Below are 18,268 nucleotides of genomic sequence, written 5' to 3' on the forward strand. Positions count from 1 at the left end.
TTTACTAAAATAAGAACATTATAGCATATGTATCTATGTTTGTTAGCTGATGTGGTTAAACAATTTAATTTCATCCACCCTGCACACATACCTGCACCCATACAAGGCAATGCACACTGTCCTGACCTCCTCAAGGGTCCCTGGAGGTGCTGGGCCTCGCTTGGACACAGCTCTCCAACTAGCTGGAGTCTGAAACCCCTGAGCTTCCTTCCAGAGACCCACAACCTGCTCATGTGAGGGGCTCCAAGAACACTGCAAGCTGCCCTCTGACCAGGTCAAACCGTTGGTCCATCTAGAACAGGGGTCAGCAAACTTTTTCAGGAGGGGGCCAGTCCACTGTCCCTCAGACTATTTTTTTTTGGGGGGGGGGAATGAACCAATTCCTATGCCCCACAAATAACCCAGAGATGCATTTTAAATAAAAGGACACATTCTACTCATGTAAAAACACGCTGATTCCCGGACCGTCCGTGGGCCAGATTGTGAAGGCAATTGGGCCGGATCCGGCCCCTGGGCCTTAGTTTGCCTACCCATGATCTAGAACAGGCCTGCCCATGCTAACCGGCAGGGTGTCTCTCCATGGAACATTCCCAATCCTGCCTAGAGATACCAAGGATTCAACTGGGCATTTCTGCTTGCAAAGCAGATGCTCTCCCACTGCTCAAGAAGCTGGCCTTTGTTGGGGAGGTCACAAGCTCCTTTGCTTGTCCACAGACAGAACAAGACTTGTGCATCAAGCCAGAGAATTCCTAGCCTCCCCGTCCTGAAGATGCACTGTGGATTAAATGCAAATGCACTAACAGAAACACAGTCAGGATGCTTTAAGTAGCCCCCCCCCATCTCAGTTGGTGAAAGTGGGGCCAGATAAACAGAATTCAGCCAGCTCCCAGAAGGTGTTCAGGGTCTGGTTTGGGTGGGTCTGCAGGAGCCAGGGATGCGCCAGCTGCAGCGCCAGCCATTACTCCCTGCACTGCTAGGATGTGCGGACTCCCACGGGTGAGAACAGGAAATTTATTTATTTGGATGATTCTTTACATCTGCCTCCTACCTTTCTGCCAAATGGTGCTTACGGGAGGAGTGCAATGGGACAGAAAGGCTGTGGTGGTCTTTGGAGGGTGCTGGGGTCCCGATTTGCCAGCCAGCACCAGCTCTTGGAAACCATTCTCCCAAAACTGGAGAAGGCCGTGCAGATGCGGGCCTTCCCAGAAGCCGTGATGTGCAGAAGATACAGCCAGAGAAAGTGGGCCTCTCTGAAGCGATGGCTCGGCTCTAGCCGTAGACACAGGCATTCACTCCAAACACAGGCAAAAGAGGCACTAGACTCCAAGCCAACCAAGAAAAATATTTCACATCCCTTGGCAGAGCATCACATTTCTAAGCCCCAGGGATTTCCCCCAGAGCTTTACTCTGATACTGCAAAGGCAAACGAAGGAACAGAAACCAGATCGCAGGTTTAGCCCGACCCAGAACAGAAAAACCAGGCAGGGAAGCACAAGTGCAAAACAAGCCCCACTCCTGAGAGCTCAGGTGTAGGGTCCCTGCAGGTATGAAAAACTGGAACAGCCTGGAACAAAAGTCCAGTCTGATGTCAACACAGGCTCCAGAATTATGGACAAAATACTCTCTATTTACTTTCCCCATGCCATGCATAATCTGACAGACTCTATTATGTCACGTCCCTCCACCTATACCTCCCCCCCCCCAGAGCACTGAAAACTCTCCTCACAGGGGATTTGATCCAGCCCCTAGGACAGTTCAATAGCCCTTTCCTGCACCTTTATCAGCTCAATGTCTTTTTTGAAGTGCTGCAGGCAGAACAAGGGGCAGCATTTCAAGAGTGGTCGCACTACAGATTTCACAGAATCACAGAGTTGGAAGGGATCCTGAGGATCATCTAGCCCCACCCCCAGCAACCGTCCCTTGTATAAAGGAAGGTTCCGCCTCAATCTAGAGGCAACTGGGAACAGTGTCCGAAGCTCCCCTTGTTCTAGGCGCATTTTGCAACAGAAAATTCATTAGCACACACAGTTTCTGAGCTCTGGGCACAGTACTGCGCCTAAGATTTCAGATTAAAACTGCAGAGTGGGGGAAAGGAGGAGCTTTTTCTGCCTCCCCCCCTTCCAGCTACTCTCTGAGGATTTAAGAATATTAGGGGAGTGGGCAGGGGAAGGACTAGACCATGTGAAAAATGAGCTTAAGGTGCTGCAGTTCATTCATTTTCAGCTTTGTACTCTTGTTATAGAAAAAGCATGCCTAGGCAGTCCGCTGTTGTGCCCCTAACCTAGGCTTAAGGTGCCCTTTAGCTCCTAGCTTCCATGTCTCAGTTTCTAACACTGACTGTGAACTCTGCAGCGCTGCTCACTCCAGAGCCTGGCCTCTCTTCTGCTAGGAGCCAGACCTCTGGCTCTTGGAGAGAGAAGTCCCCAAACTCTGCAGAAACACCATCCTGCGCCATCCCCTCCTTGCCAACAGCATCCCATCTGGAGCATCAACATGAATGCCTCTCTCCACCAGCCTTCATGTGATACCCTTCAGAGGAAGCGTATGGCCAGGGAGAACTTTGTTATGCCTATGTAGTAAAGCCCGCTGTCAAGAGATTGTGCCAAGTTCACGTGGCGATGGCAGGGCCTGGCACACCCAGACAACACCAAGGGAGAGGAGGAGGAGCAGAGAAAGCCCCAACAACAAAGCCCCGCAGCAGCGCCTCAGGGATTTCAGAAGGACGTGTGCTGGACTCCACTCCACTCCAGGGGTGGCTTGCCCTAACCAAAGACTTCACTAACAGCAGAGCGACCAGGAAGGCAGAAAACTATGTCTGCTTCCCGACTCCAGGAAACTCTTTCATTAATGTTTTGGAGCTGCTGAAAGGCTCCCCCACCGACTGCTGGGAATTCATGAAAGTAAAAACACCACTTGCACCCACACGCCAGAAGATTGCAGCGGGGGGGGGGTCAAACGCAGATTCCCTTCCCATACTCTGACGAAATGCCCACCCTGATCCATCGGACAGGGCTGTGGGGAAGGGGCACACAAAGACCAAATAGGAGGCTATATAAATAACTATCGCTGGAGTAACCATGGAGAGCAGGAATTCCACCCAAGCCACGCAGCTGTCTTGGGGCCTCTGAGCCAGACCGCAGAGCTCCAAGGTAAGCAGCAACTGGGGGCATTTCTCAGCTTGCATGCAGCCTCCCTTCAAGGAGCGCAAGCGACACCCATCCTCCCAACACCCACAGACTTTGGCATCTGCATTTCTCTGCCACCCAAAGCCCCACGCGGAAGCACTGCTGAAGATCAGCACCAGAGACGGGGACTGTAGCGATGGTGCCTGCCACAAACAGAGGAAAAGCAAACAAGAGGAGTGGTGGGAGGGCCCAGTTTGCAAGCAAGTGGCAAGCCCTTTTCAAATAAAGCAGAATTAAACAAGGCCGCTGCTGCAGCAGGCAGGCGTCTCCACTACAAGGCAAAACAATCCCTGCTCTTGCCAAAGCGCCATCAGAAGCAACACTCGCCACCTTTTCACTTTCTATAATCCCGTCAATTGACAAGGGACCCTACCTGGGCGATAACTCAGAAATATGCGCAGGCCAGGCCAGCAGACTTCCAGGAGCAGAAGTCAGCTGTGGCAGCTGTGCATCGGAGGGCCCTGAGCAGGAAGATTCCCTTTACACGAGCGGAGGTGGGGGTCAGCTTTCCATCAGCACCAGGACAGGTATTTCTGAGCCTGCACCTCTTTCTCCAGACCCTTTGCAGCTGCCTGTCCCAAATTAAGTTTCCTACACACAGACCCACCACAACCCCACCTGCCACGGCTCCTGACACAGCCTGAACTGGGAAAATCCTTGGATCGCCGTGGCTGACGTGGCTCCCAGGCAAGAGAAACCAGGAGGACTTCCCTGCAACCCCCAGATATACCCATTTAGCAGCACTTTGGTGTGTGGGGAGGGGGGAGCACGAATGGTGACAACTAGTTGGGGCCAGCTTCAGATTTCAAGGGTGGCTGGGCAAGAGGCTGTCGCAGGGCCCTTGGCAGCTGTGGCCAGACAGGCCAGGCGGGGCTGACACAGCTCCAGCAAAATTAACAGAGGGCCTGACCCACTTATCCAAGCAACACCTCTGCCCCCGGCCTGGGCACAGTGAGCAGCAGTGACACAGCATGCCAATGGCAGAGGCGGCAGCACCACCCCCAGCCGGGCCGCTCACCCACCACCAGCTCCCCTCTCAGCTCACTCACTCAACCAGAGCCTTCTAACTCCCAGCCCATAATAAAGCAGTAAGCCGGGGGGGGGGTGTCTCTGCCCACCCCCTTCAGATATGCTGAGTTATTTCAAGTATTTAAAAGCATTTTTGAACGAAGAGAGGGATATGAGGACCAGAGGCAAGGATCTGCAGAAGCAGCTGTCTGGGAAGCTTATGGAATTTCTTTCCTTGGAAATTTTCAAGGCATCCACCAGCAGCTGTTTGTCAGATCTGCAAAAATCCCAGGCTGCCCAGAAATCTGAAGTTTAGCTTCAGAAATCTGTGCAAGGAGGGAGACCACAAATCTCACACTCCCCCACAGTGAGGAGGCTGGAGTCAAGAGCAGCAGCCACGGTTTCCCAGGCTGCCCCCTGGGTTTCCATCTCCTCCCTCCAGCTCCTCCTGCATTCCCTTGGAATCTTATCTCTCGGCCAATCCTCTCCAGAAGCCCCTGCTCTGCTGAGTCTCTCCTTTCTCTCAAGATGTTGGCAAGGTCAGTGTGAATGCAGAACATGCTTTTTTTTGCATCTGTAGCAACAACACCCCCCCCCCTGCACACTTCATCTCAATTTCCTTGTTCCCTGCTATTAGGCTATACTGGGCTAAGTCAAGAGGAAGGGGCATAACACTCGATCCATCGGAAGAGCAGCCAGTCATCCCTGCACATTCCCAGCCACCCTGAATGATGCGCCTGCTGAGTGAACCTGCATCAGCAGAGAGGCAGTCAGACTCCTCGAGAGAAACGCCGGCTCAGGCACAAGCAGGAGATATTCTGTCTGACAGGGTCATAAACATGAGCACCATCCAGGCACAAAAGCGATCAAGGTGAAGTTTGAGGCTGGCGGGGCAGAGCATCTTTCCAGCAAGGGAACGGTTTCCTCCCAGACCTAGGAGAGCAGGTGAGGCTGCCTTTCTCTCATGGGGACACAAGAGGAGGCAGTTGGAAGAGGCCACCGGGGGCCGTCCAGGCCAGCAGCCTCTTCTCACAGCAGCAAAGCACTTCGGCACAATGGAGGCCGTTGCTTGCACCAAGTCAAGGGACAGCTGGAAATCAGGAAAGCTAAGGAAAGAGAGCTCTCACATCACTCTAAGTGCAGCGTTTCAGCAACTGCCTGTTCACACGTTCCGTTGGGGCAGTCCACACTTCTCAGACACGGACATCTGTATGGCTGATACCCCACCCCTAAAACAATGCCGTTCAAATGGCATCTGCAAGGTGGCTCAAGACCCCACAGGGCCCCCCTCTTTTCTGACACTAGAGCGCCACAACTCCAGGGCCACCCTCCTTCCCAGTTTGGTGCCTTCCACACTTTGCTGACTCCAGCTCCCTTCATCTCTGGCCCCAGACCACACAGGCTGAGTTTAGACGGGGGTTGCTGGACAAAGTATCTGAAGGGCCCCAGGGCTGGGTGGGGCATGCGCAGACTCCACCGGGCGCTCCCTGTGGAAGGAAGCACCTGGATCATGGCACAAGAGGAGGAGACGCCAGGAAGAAGGGCAAGGATGAGCCGAGGCTCGAGAAGGGAGCACCAACAGCACAACTGCTGACAGCCAGGGCAGCCAGACGGGAGGGGAGAGCAATGGGGTCAGGAGGGGAGGGAGCATCTGCTGGCCGACCCAAAGGGCTTCGACAGCCAAGCGCAGCCACACCTTGCCTTGCCCTCTGCGTCAGGGGCAGAGCATTCAAAGGAGGCCTGCTGGGCCCCAAGGCAGGGCTCATTCGTAAGCAGCAGCAGCAGCAGCCTGGCCCGAGGAGTCTCACCAGCTGAAGAAAGAACGCAGCAACACTGCCAGGCTGCCCAGCGCCCTGCCGGCCACCACAAAGGGGCAAGCGGAAGGCAATGCCCACAAGCAGCTCAGAGCAAAAATGGTCCTCCCGCCACACCCTCTCCAGCTATGCCAGGGATGCCCACAGAGTATGCGGAGGCCTCTCTGCTGGCATCCCATCAGTCAACGGAGCAGCAGTGATGGGCAGGGATGTTTTGCAGAGAGAAAACCAACCGCGAACCGCCCTGACCGTGGGGTCCAGGATCTGCCCACTGACTTAAGGACAGGCTGAATATGCCCCAGTCCCGGAATGAAAGCGTCCCATAGAAAGATTGCAGCTCCTCTTTTTTGCACTTTGCCAACTCTTAAGAGCCTTTCGGCAAGTGCCCACCATCACTTTTTGCCCTAGGAGAGCGCAGGATGCGGGCAGGGGGTGCGTGTGGAGCTGGCTTGTGTCAGAGGCCGAGAGATGGAGTGGGAATCTGGACGGCAGAGAGCAGAGCCAGCTTTTCGGGTCGGATCCTGCTTGCTGGTTTCCCCCAGCAACTCCTGGGCCCCGGCCAGAGCTCGGTGCTGGCCGGGTCCTTCTCCCCGCAGGAACCCCTTCCCGCCTGGAGCCCAGCCGCCCCATCGGGGCTTCAGCCGCGCATCGGGGCCCCTCCTCCCTCCCTGCGGGGAGACTCCGGCGGAGGAGGAAAAAGGGGGCGCCTTCTCCCTCCCTCCCCCCCCCCCGTCGAGGCAGGAGCCATTTTGCGGCAGCGGCGGCACGCGCGCTCACACGTGTCCCCGGGCGAGAGACCCGGAGGGAAGGGCGACACCGGGAGAGGCGCAACGACGCCCCCCCCCAGGAGGCCCACGGAGGGGAGGGGGGAGGATACGGGGGGGTCCCCATCCCTGCCCCCCCCGACGGGACCCCCACCTGCTCCCGGGATGGGGCGACGAGGGCGGCCAAGACCCCCCCGCCCCCCAAGAGAAAGGTCGCCCCCAGAAGCCCCCCCCGTCGGACTGCCGAGTCACGGAGCGCAGACCAGGCCCCTCCCCGGACCCCCCCCGGGGTGAGGGGACCCCTTTCTCGCGCCCCCCCTTTTGGGTGGGGAGGGGGTCCCCTCCGCCTCGGTCCTCCCCCCCCCACTCACGGCGGTGCCGGCGCGGCAAGGGCGGCTGGCTGGCTCCGTCCTCCGCCGCCTCCTCCTCCTCCGCCTCCGCCTCACGGACCGGGCCGGCTCTGCGGGGGGGGGGCCGGGAGGAGGGTCTTCCCGCGCATGCGCCGCCCCCGAGCAGGGCCGGCCGACGGCGCTCGCGACCCTGGCTCCGCCCTCCGCGCTACCATGGCAACCAAAGACGGAGGGCGGGGCGGGAGAGAGGCTTCTCCGCCCACCTCGCAGGCCCCGCCCACGCGCCCCTCTGCGCACGCGCCGGAGCATCCCTGGCTCTCCAGGGGCGAAAGCGGCCGAGCGAGGCCCCGCCCTCGGAGGAAGAGGCTCCCCGAGCATGTGCAGAGGCCCGGCAAGGAGGAGGAAGGCAGGAGGAGGGGGCAGGATCGGGCCCTGAAGGGGAAAGCGGAGCCCCCCCCCCTGACTTCCTCACTCAGCGCACAGTTAAGCTGTGGAACTCCCGCCCACTGGATCCTGGGCGCTGGTTTCCAAGAGGCAATTCTTCTCTCGGTTGCCTCGCACCAGAGGCTGCTTCCACGTCCGCAGTAGCCTTGCATTCCCCCGCAAGCCCTTAGGAGGAAGGGGGCTGGGGGTCTCCTGGCCAGAGGGGGGGTCCTTGCTGGCAAACGTTTCCCTTTTTTAAAGGGAAATTCCCTTATTCCGAATAGGATTCCTCGCAAGAAAAGGGAAAAGTTGACAGATGTGGAAGGGGGGCACCATCTGAGGAGCCCCCCAAGCTAGGCTGCTGGGGATGCACATAGGAGGCACATATCAGCCAGCCTCTGGCATTGGCCCACTTTGGCAGCCTTCTGCTGCTTCTTTGGCGACCCCTCGTAGCCGAGGAAGATGGTCTTCCATGAACACAGTCTTAACAGTGAGTCCATAAGTGACTGTGAAGGCCAATTCTGGATCCACACGTCCTTCCAGAGTGGGGACATTGGTTTCCGGGCAGGAGTTAATCCCAGTGAGGGTTAGCCAAGCAAGCTTCTTCTTCATCTTCATCATTATCATCATCATCATTATTATTATTTGAATTTATATACCACCCTATACCCAGAGGTTATAGCACATTTCTCCCTTGCATCCTGAGTTCGAGTGTCTTCAAAGCCCACGACACCTTTGGTAAAGGCTGTTCTCCAACTGGAGCTCTCGCAGGCCAGTGTTTCCCAGTTGTCTAGGTTTATACTACATTTTTTTAGATTGGTCTTGAGAGAGTTTAAACCTCTTTTGTTGACCACCAGCATTACGCTTTCCATTTTTAAGTTCAGAATAGAGTAGTTGCCTTGGAAGACGATCATCAGGCATCCGCACAACATGACCAGTCCAACGAAATTGATGTTGAAGAATCATTGCTTCGACATGCGTGTTCTTTGCATCTTCCAGTACACTGGTATTAGTTTGCCAAGTGATGTGTACATTTTTTCTGAGACACCATTGATGGAATCTTTTGAAGAGTTGGAGATGGCGTTTATAAGTGGTCCATGCTTCACAAACAGACAGTAAGGTTGGTAGTACAATAGCTTTGCAAACAGGCATTTTGGTTTCCCTGCAAATGTCCCAGTCCTCAAAAACTCTGCCCTTCAATCAGGAGAAAGACGCACTTGCAGAGCTCAGGCGATGCTGGATTTCAGCATCAATGTCAGCCCTTGTGGAAAAATAACTGCCCAGGTAGGAGAAGTGATTGACATTTTCCAACATTACACCATTGAGTTGGATTTGTGGCACTGCAGAGGGGTTGTTGAGCGATAGGCCAAGCTACGGAAGTTACGGCAACCTTACTCTTTGCTTTCTGCCTGCTCAGATTAAAGAGCTTTCCATCTGTTCAATATATGATTTCTACTCTTGTGGGGTTCTACTCTTTGACAACGTGTAGGATCATGGCAATGAAAATAATGAATAGAGTTGGGGCAATAACACAACCCTTTTTAACACCTGACCCCACTGTGAATGGTTCACTTTGAAAGCCATTGTTGCTGTCATATTATCATAGAGGAGCCAAAGGATGTTCACAAATTTATCTGGGCAGCCGATTTTCAGAAGGACAGTCCACAGGGCATTACGATTTACAGTGTTGAAAGCCTTAGTCAGGTCAATAAACGCCATATACAGGGGTTGGTTTTGCTCTCTGCATTTTTCTTGAAGCTGTCAAGCGGTGAAAATCATGTCCGCTGTCCTCCTAGAAGTCTAAAACCATTTTGGGGAGCCTCAGATATGGTTAGGAAACTGTTTGCTAAAATCCTTGCAAGAATTTTGCCGGCTGCAGCTAATAGAGATGCCTCAATAGTTTCCGCAATCCGCTCTGTCACCTTTTTTAAAGGGATTGATAATTTTGGCGTCCCTAAAGTCTGCTGGGATCTCTGCCGCTCTGCCGGTGAGTCTTGGGGAGGACCGCTCCCCCTGCAAGCCCATTCTCCACCTTGGGCCTGGGAGTGGGCCCCAGACTCCACCTCAGCATATAAGGCCCCAAGGAGGCCTCGGGACATCGCTGCTGCCGCTCTGCCGGTGAGTCTTGGGGAGGACCGCTCCCCCTGCAAGCCCATTCTCCACCTTGGGCCTGGGGGCGGGCCCCAGACTCACCACCATCACAACTCGAAGGACACTGCTGCTGTGGCAGCAAATGTTTAATCGTGTTATATATTTTAAAGTGTTTTAAAAGTGTTTTTATTTTTTACTTTGTTGTACCACCAGAAACGGTGGTTTTTTATCCATGTATTCTTATTTGTTTTGTTTTATTTTGGGTTGGGGTGGGACGGTTTGTTGAGTGGGGTGGGGATTGGTTTTGCTTTGGTGTAATTGTTTTTTTTCTTTCTGTTTGTTTGTTTGTTTGCTTTTATACTTTGTAAATGGAGGCGAGTATGAGGCCTGGGATTCCTACTGTGGAGAGGCGAGGGAGGTATGGCGGTGGGGGCAGATGGCATAGGCGAAGGGGATCGAGATACGGATATGCTCGTACCCCTTCCAATCTGCGCCCCATCCCGAGAGACGAGGGTAGGGTGAGAAAGGATTACTCACCTCCGTCACTGGTGTTGTGCAATGCCAGGTCTATAGGCAACAAAACCGCCACCCTGCGAGATTTCATCATCTCGCAGGGGGTCGACCTGGCTTGTGTGACGGAGACCTGGGTGCGCGAAGGGGTAACTGTTACCTTACGAGAGATGGTGCCCCCGGGTTTCTCCGTCCTCCACCAGTCACGGACTGTGGGCCGGGGGGGAGGGGTGGCATTATTAATCCGGGAAGACTGTTCTTTCAGGGCTCTACCACCGCCATCGATCCCCGGCATTGAATGTGTTGGCCTAGTGTGGGGCTCCGAGGTGAGCTTGGCTGTCTGGCTGGTGTACCGGCCACCTAGCGCACCAGCAGCCACCCTGTCAGGCCTGCTGGAGGCGGTGGCCGGCTGGGCCTTGGAGTTCCCTAACCTATTGGTATTGGGGGACTTCAACATCCATGCTGATGCCACTCCCTCCTCACAGGCTCTGGACCTGGTGTCTTCCATGGCGACACTAGGGCTCTCCCAGTTTGTTTCGGGCCCCACACATCAAGCAGGCCACACGCTGGATCTGATCTTTGGCGTCGGTATAGATGTGATCCTGTCTCCTTCGATGAAGGTGCCATGGTCGGATCACTATGCTCTGAAAGCCAGGATTGACTTTCCACCCCCACCCTGCTTAGGTGGTAAGCCGATTTGGGCTCGCCCGCAGAGGCTGATGGACCCTGATAGATTCCGTCAAGCCTTGCGGGACCTTGCTCCCCCTGGCGACTCATTGACTGAGCATGTTGAGGGCTGGAATACCCAGCTCCTGGCAGCCATCAATGAGATCGCACCTAAGCGCCCTCTGCGACCCCGCAGAAACCGGGCTCCCTGGTTTACTGAGGAGCTCCGGAAAATGAAGCGGGACCTCAGACGGCTAGAGCGAGTATGGCGGGGTGCCCGTGACGGAGCCTCAAGAACATCTTATAGGGTTTTTATGAAAACCTACGAGATGGCAGTGAAGGCCGCCAAGAAGTCCTACTTCTCGGCCTCCATTGCATCCGCTAGCTCTCGCCCGGCACAATTATTTAGTATAATTCGGTCTTTAACGTCCCTCGAAGGACAGCCAAATTTAAATAACAATTCGACACATAGCTGTGAGGCATTTGCGAGCTTTTTTGCGGAGAAGGTCTTGTTGCTCCGCCATGACCTCCCTGGCAATTTGGATACAATGAAGGAACTGGAGGCCCCTCGACTGTCCTCGGGTCCAGTATTGGACCACTTTGACCGGATATCCCCAGCCGATGTGGACAGACTCCTCCGAGCTGGAAAGCCCACCACTTGTCCTCTCGACCCGTGCCCGTCTTGGCTGATTAGAGCATGTCCAGACGAGGTGCGGGCCCCCCTGGGGGATATCATCAATTTGTCCCTTGGCACCGGGACATTCCCAGGGGAACTGAAGGAGGCAGTGGTGCGTCCGCTCTTAAAGAAAACATCATTAGATCCCTTAGATCTATCCAATTACCGCCCAGTTTCGAATCTTCCATTCCTGGGCAAGGTGATTGAGAGAGCGGTTGCTGAACAGCTTGGTAGGTTTCTGGATGAAACATCGGCTCTGGATCCATTCCAGTCCGGCTTCCGCGCTGGTCATGGGACCGAGACGGCTCTGGTCGCCCTAACAGATGATCTTCGTAGACAGCTGGATCGAGGCGGGTCGGGGCTGCTGATTCTTCTAGACCTGTCAGCAGCCTTTGACATGGTCGATCAAGAACTCCTGGACCACCGCCTTGCCGACGTGGGGATCCAGGGCACAGTCCTTCAATGGCTGCGCTCGTTTCTCTCTGGTCGGGGACAGAGGGTGGCGCTTGGGGGGGAACTGTCATCCCGCCACTCCTTGGTGTGTGGAGTACCTCAGGGCGCGATACTCTCCCCGATGCTTTTCAACATCTTTATGCGCCCCCTCGCCCAGCTTGTCCGGAGTTTTGGGCTGGGCTGCCATCAGTATGCTGATGACACCCAACTCTTATCTGTTGATGGATGGCCATCCTTACTCGGCCCCAGACACACTGGTCAGATGTCTGGAAGCTGTGGCTGGATGGCTACGTGGGAGCCGGTTGAAGCTAAATCCTTCGAAGACAGAGGTCCTCTGGCTGGGACGGGACGATATGGGATTGAGGGGGCAACTCCCATCTCTTGCGGGGGTGCAATTAGTGCCAGCACCGTCCGTTAAGAGTTTGGGTGTAATCTTCAATACCTCCCTCTCTATGGAGGCGCAGATTGCAGCTATAACAAAGGCGGCATTTTTTCATCTCCACCAAGCTAAGCAGTTGGCCCCTTATCTCTCTCGCCCTGACCTAGCCACTGTGATCCACGCGACGGTCACCTCCAGACTGGATTATTGTAACTCGCTCTACGTGGGGCTGCCCTTGAGACTGACCCAGAAACTCCAGCGGGTGCAGAATGCCGCAGCGAGACTCCTTACGGGGTCTTCGCTACGGGATCACATTCATCCGGTGCTATACCAGCTGCACTGGCTCCCAGTGGAGTACAGGATCAGGTTTAAGGTGCTGGTTTTAACCTTTAAAGCCCTATACGGCCTAGGACCCTCGTATCTACGGGACCGCCTCTCCTGGTATGCCCCACAGAGGAACTTACGGTCCTCTAATAAAAACATCTTGAAGGTCCCAGGCCACAGAGAGGTTAGGCTGGCCTCAACTAGAGCCAGGGCTTTTTCGGCTGCGGCTCCAACCTGGTGGAACGCTCTGTCACAAGAGACAAGGGCCCTGCAGGACTTGACATCTTTCCGCAGGGCCTGCAAGACAGAGCTGTTCCACCAGGCCTTTGGTTAGGGCACAGCCTGACTCCCTCCTTCAGCAATCTTTACAATATTTTAGTTTATGGTTGCCATTAATTTTGATTTTAATTAATTCTTATGATGTTTTTATATTGTTGCACTTTTTTAGTGTTGTTAGCCGCCCTGAGCCCGGCTTCGGCTGGGGAGGGCGGGATATAAATAAAAATTTATTATTATTATTATTATTACTCTCTCCCAGATTTTTTAAATGAGCTTGTGAAGTTGTTGTGTTCTGCCCACTTTGAAGACTTCAGCAGGTATCCCATCAGGTCTGCTGGCTTTGTTGTTTCTCATTTGGTTAATAGCTGTACACAACTCTCCCAGATTTGGAGATATTGCGAGCTCATCTCTATCTTGGTTTTGCAGAATTTGTGAGAGGACCTCAACAGCTATGGGGTAGTTGCGGTTCAGGAGATGCTGGTAATGTTCTTTCCAGTGCTGTGCAATAGCTTCTTTATCTTTCGGAAGTGTGGTACCGTCTGCTGAGCATAGGGGGCATATGCCATGATTTATTGGCCCATAGATGCTCTTTGTGGCTTTAAAGAAACTCTGTGCATCATGAGTGTCGGCTAAGTGCTGGATCTCTTGAGGTTTCTTTATCCACCAGGTGTTTTTTAGTTCTCTGGTTCTTCTTTGAACCTCAGCCTTAGCGTTGGCATAGGTTTTCTTCTTAGTGGCACAGTTTCTATCTCTTTGCCAGATCTGAAAGGCCTTCCTTTTCTTGTCAATAATGTGTTCAATCTCACTGTCATTCTCATCAAAGCAGTCCTGGTGTTTCTTGGTTTGGTATCCAATAGTTTGTTCACAGGCTTCAATAATGGATGTTTTTAGCTTGGTCCTGTGTTCCTCGATTTTATCAGAGAACTCCAAAAGCAGATGGTCCTTACGAGTCGTTTGGAAGCAATCCCGCTTAATGGGATCTTGAAGGGCTTGAGTGTTCATTTTGCGCCTTGGTTTCCTTCCTTGAAGCCTGCGTTGAGGTATAATCTTAATAGCCATCGTGGAGCGTATTAGTCGGTGATCTGTCCAGCAGTCGTCGGCACTCGTCATAGCTCTGGTAAGGAGCACATCACAGCGATCTTCAGCTTGGACCATTACATGGTCTAAGAGGCGCCAATGGTTCGACCAAGGATGCCTCCATGATGTTTTTAATTTATTTTTTTGTCGAAAGAGTGTGTTGGTGATAGCAAGGTTGTGCGCTGCACATATCGTAAGTAAATAAGATTCCATTCTGGGTGTCTCCTGGGCTGAGCGTGAAGTCGGAGGGGTGTCCCCGCTAGGAGGCCCAGCTCAGCCAGCCTCTGGCCGTGGCCCACATTGGCAGGCAAGCGATGCACTGGCTGCCTTTGCAATTCAGGGAGCAGGACAGCAGCCAGCAAGACCCACAAGGAGACCCAGCAGCCCCACGGCCTCCCTCTTACCACCAAGAGACCTGCCCTTGCCCAAGCCAAGTTCCAGCAGGACTGCCTTGCAGGGGGTTGGACCAGGTGACCCTCACGTGTGTCCTCCCCCCCCACACACTACAAGTCTAGGATTCTAAGCAGGTGCAGGCTGCCAGATTCTGGCTTGATCTTTGGGATTTGTGCTGCATTCATCCTGCAAGGAAAGGCAGACAAGTTGAGCGCTAACCTTGCCTCTTCCATCCCAGCCTCCAAAACCTGACCCCCCTTTAGGGATGCCAGCAAAGCAGCAGCGCATGACCCAAGAGGGGAGGGTGCGGGCTTCTGCAAGAGGCAGCTGGCATGCCCAGGGCGGCTGGTTGCAGGGCAGGAGGTCTGCATGTGGCTTCTCAGGAGGCCTGAGCGTGTCGCGTGCCTGCTCTTAAAAAGCCTTTTCCTCAAAGCACGTAAACTAAAAGGAGCAAGTCGGAAGTGGTATAAATCCATCTCATCCTTCAAGGTCAAGGTGTGGATTGCAAAGACCTTGTACAAGCCAGAGCAGGCCAGGCAGGTAAGAGCTCAAGCTCCAGGGCATAAAAGACGGAGATAAACAAAAACCAAGGCTGTCCGGATCAGTCAGCTGGTGAGGGATTAAAAACATGTTAGCACACCCAATTAGCTGTGTGAGACAGGATGGAAGGGATGAGGCCGAGTTCACTTGTGACGAAGGGAAGCAGCATGGAGGGTACCTGTTTTTATCTTGTGAACCACACTGAGATCTTTGGATGAAGGCTGGTATATAAATCAAATAAATATTTTTCTAAAAAAGAAAATAGCACTGGCAGACTTCTGGATTTGTTCAACCGCGGAACTCCCCCAGGAGGCAACCACCAACCTAGATGGCTTTAAAATAGGGTGAGAGAATACTATAAACCCCAGGAGGGGAGACGGGTCTTGAGTTTGAATTCTGCTTGCAGGTTTCCCACAGGCATCTGGTTGGGCGCTGTGAGAAGAGGGTACTGTGCTGGATGGGCCCCCTTTGGCCGGATCCAGCAGGCCGACTTTCACCTTCTTCTGCATCTCCCAGGCTCAGCAGCAGAGCCAGCCGTGGGCTGACTCTCAGGGAGTCGCACTCCAGCTGTAGCGCACAGGGCTCCTCGGAAGCCTCTGCCCCATGGCAAGGGGTCCAGAAACACAACCAGAGCCCTGCAGCAGATGGATTTGGGCCAAAGGGGCCCCATTGCGTCCAGCATCTTGTTCTCACAGCAGCCGACCTGATGGGAAGCCCACAGGGAGGGCCGGAGGGCACAGGCAGCCGCTGCCCCCCACTTGGCATTCCCAGCAGCCCCCTGGAGAGCACAGGCGTCATGGCCAGCAGCCGCCCAGAGCCTTTGGGTCCTGCAAGGATTTGTCTGCAAGATTAAAGGCATCCTAGTTCAGCAAAGGTGTATATAGTTAAAGCTCTGGTTTTCCCAGTAGTGATGTATGGAAGTGAGAGCTGGACCATCAAGAAGGCTGATTGCCGAAGAATGGATGCTTTTGAATTCTGGTGCTGGAGGAGACTCTTGAGAGTCCCATGGACTGCAAGAAGATCCAACCTCTCCATTCTGAAGGAAATCAGCCCTGAGTGCTCACTGGAAGGACAGATCCTGAAGCTGAGGCTCCAAGACTTTTGCCACCTCCTGAGAAGAGAAGACTCCCTGGAAAAGACCCTGATGTTGGGAAAGATGGAGGGCACAAGGAGAAGGGGACGACAGAGGAGGAGATGGTGGGACAGTGTTCTTGAAGCTGCCAGCATGAGTTTGACCAAACTGCGGGAGGCAGTGGAAGACAGGAGGGCCTGGCGTGCTCTGGTCTGTGGGGTCACCAAGAGGCAGACATGACTAAATGACTAAACAACAACAAGAAGTTCAACAGTGCCCATCATAGCCACCCTCCCATATTTTAAGTGCTGAAGGAAGAAGAGGTGAAATGATGAAGAGAGCAGGAGAGGCCCTTTCCTGGTCCTGAATTCAGTGTCCCCTGGCCATCCCATTCTGGGAGGAGTCCTGGGAGGCTGCCAACATCACATCCAGCCCCCCTTCCGCTCCCCACTTGGCTTAATGAACTCAAAAACTGGTCCTTTGTTCCATGACATTTTTTGCTGTTCTTGATACAGGCAAATTCTGCGCTCACCTGCCCTTTTCCAGGAGAGGATCCGAGTCTCCAACCACAGAAGCTGACTCCCCTTCACAGGGATCTGCTTGGATCCCCTTGTGCTGGATTCAGGTCAGTGCTGCCTCCCTCTGGGCAGAACTGGGGCTCAGAACAAGGAGCCTGAAGCAGCCATGCCTGACCCCTTGGTAGTCCAGCAGATATCCCATCAGGGAAGTCACCCAGCTCAGTCCTGCCCCTTTGACCTGCGGATGCCCCCCCCCGGCACTTCTGGGCAGGGGCAAGGGGTGTATGAAAGGCAGAGGCAGGGGTGGGTGTGCTGCCTTCCCCTCCAGCTCTCATTGCCAAGCAAGTCTGCAAAGTGGACACTGGAAACTCCTGACAAACTGCCCCCCCCAAAGCTAGTAGAAAGCTTCTGCAAAGCAGAACAACATGCAATGGAATGCTAGTAGTATTAAGCAAGTAAGTAAATAATAATAATAATAATCATCATCATCATCATCATCATCATCATCTCCCACCCATTTCGCTGGGTTGCTGCAGCCACTCTTTCCCCGTAAAAATGACCAGCATTAACTATTTAGTTTATATCCTGCCCTTCCTCCGGAGGGGAGGGGGGACATTTGGAGAGGAGAAGGTGTGGTGGTGGTGGGAGTGGATGGGGCTACTCAAAGCCCTCCTCAAGCCTTTGGGACAGCTCAGTTGGTAGAGCAGTGTAGGTTCAAGCCCCACGTTGGGCAGGGGGTTGGGCTAGATGACCCTCAGGGCCCCTTCCAACTCTACAATTCTATGATCCGCCCCCCAGCCCCTTCTTTAGAGCATCGCCTTCCCTGGAGGTATGGCCTTGTGAGGGGCTGCTCGGGGCCCTGGCGCCATGCTGAGGCTCTGGGAGCCAGAGGGAGTGCCAGGAGGCCCAAGGCTGGGCATCATCTCTCCAGGGCCTCCCGCAGAGGGTGAGAGGGGGCTGCTTCCTCTCGAGAAGAAGCCCTCCCGCCTCTTCCCCAGGAGGTGAGCTCAGGCGCCCCCCTGTTGAATCTCAGCCCCCTCACCAGATGGCTCCCCACTGACCTTGAGGGCAAGTCTCCTTCCACGGCCATCGCAATGTGGCAACCCCAGCTGGGAGCTTGGCTACTTTCTGAAGAGGAGGGAGGACCATGGGGTTGCCAAGCAACCAGGGAACCCCATTGCCCAGCCTGGAGTGTGGCGGTTGCTAGGCAACACGGGGATAGGGGATGCTTTCCAATCCCAGCCGCTTCCTTGCAGAGTGAGGCCCCTGGGCCACCTAGAAAGAATGGACGGACATCAAGATGGGTGAAGGGGAGATTAAAGAAGAATGAAGTGGCTACGTCAGGAAGTAATGGACTTACGTTTGCGACAGGAGCGGGAAACCTGATTATTATTATTATTTAAAATTGTATTAAATTTAAATAATCTGGGCTGATTTGTAATCATTTGGAAAACCAATAAAAATAATCTATATAAAAAGAAAGGAGATTCTTTAGGAAGAACTTTCTGAAGGCAAGAGCTGTTCAACAATGGGACTCCCTCAGAACGTGGTGGAGACTGCTTCCTTGGTGGTTTTTTTAAGCAGAGGTTGGCGGATCATCTGTCATGAATGCTTTAGTGGATATTCCTGCACTGCAGGGGGCTGGACTAGATGACCCTGTGGGTCCCTTCCAGTTCTACTGTTCTGTGATTCTATGGGCCAGAGTGTGGCGCTTGCCCCGGCAGCTGAAGCTTGAACATGACAAGC

General features: G+C 54.0%; 1 protein-coding gene and 1 long non-coding RNA gene across 6 annotated transcripts in view; one reads left to right on the forward strand and one right to left on the reverse strand.

Moving 5' to 3' along the window:
* Window positions 1-18,268, forward strand: part of LOC309529773 — a 405,398-nt gene that overhangs the window by 52,261 nt on the left and 334,869 nt on the right. The gene's annotated exons all lie outside the window — the stretch shown is intronic.
* Window positions 1-18,268, reverse strand: part of MAPRE3 (microtubule associated protein RP/EB family member 3) — a 125,809-nt gene that overhangs the window by 18,206 nt on the left and 89,335 nt on the right. Inside the window, exon 2 of one of the 5 annotated variants that reach the window (XM_082217910.1) lies at window positions 7,143-7,234. Coding sequence is in view for 3 of the 5 variants with exons in the window: in XM_082217908.1 (XP_082074034.1) it covers window positions 17,584-17,612 (29 nt within the window). In the remaining 2 variants the exon portion in view is untranslated. Of the gene's footprint in view, window positions 1-7,142; window positions 7,304-17,583; window positions 17,695-18,268 lie in introns of those variants that run through there. The other 4 variants (XM_082217908.1, XM_082217912.1, XM_082217909.1 and 1 more) reach the window with 4 other exon arrangements.

The sequence above is a fragment of the Podarcis vaucheri genome (assembly GCF_965113315.1).
Source record: "Podarcis vaucheri genome assembly, chromosome: 3".
Classification (NCBI taxonomy): domain Eukaryota; kingdom Metazoa; phylum Chordata; class Lepidosauria; order Squamata; family Lacertidae; genus Podarcis; species Podarcis vaucheri.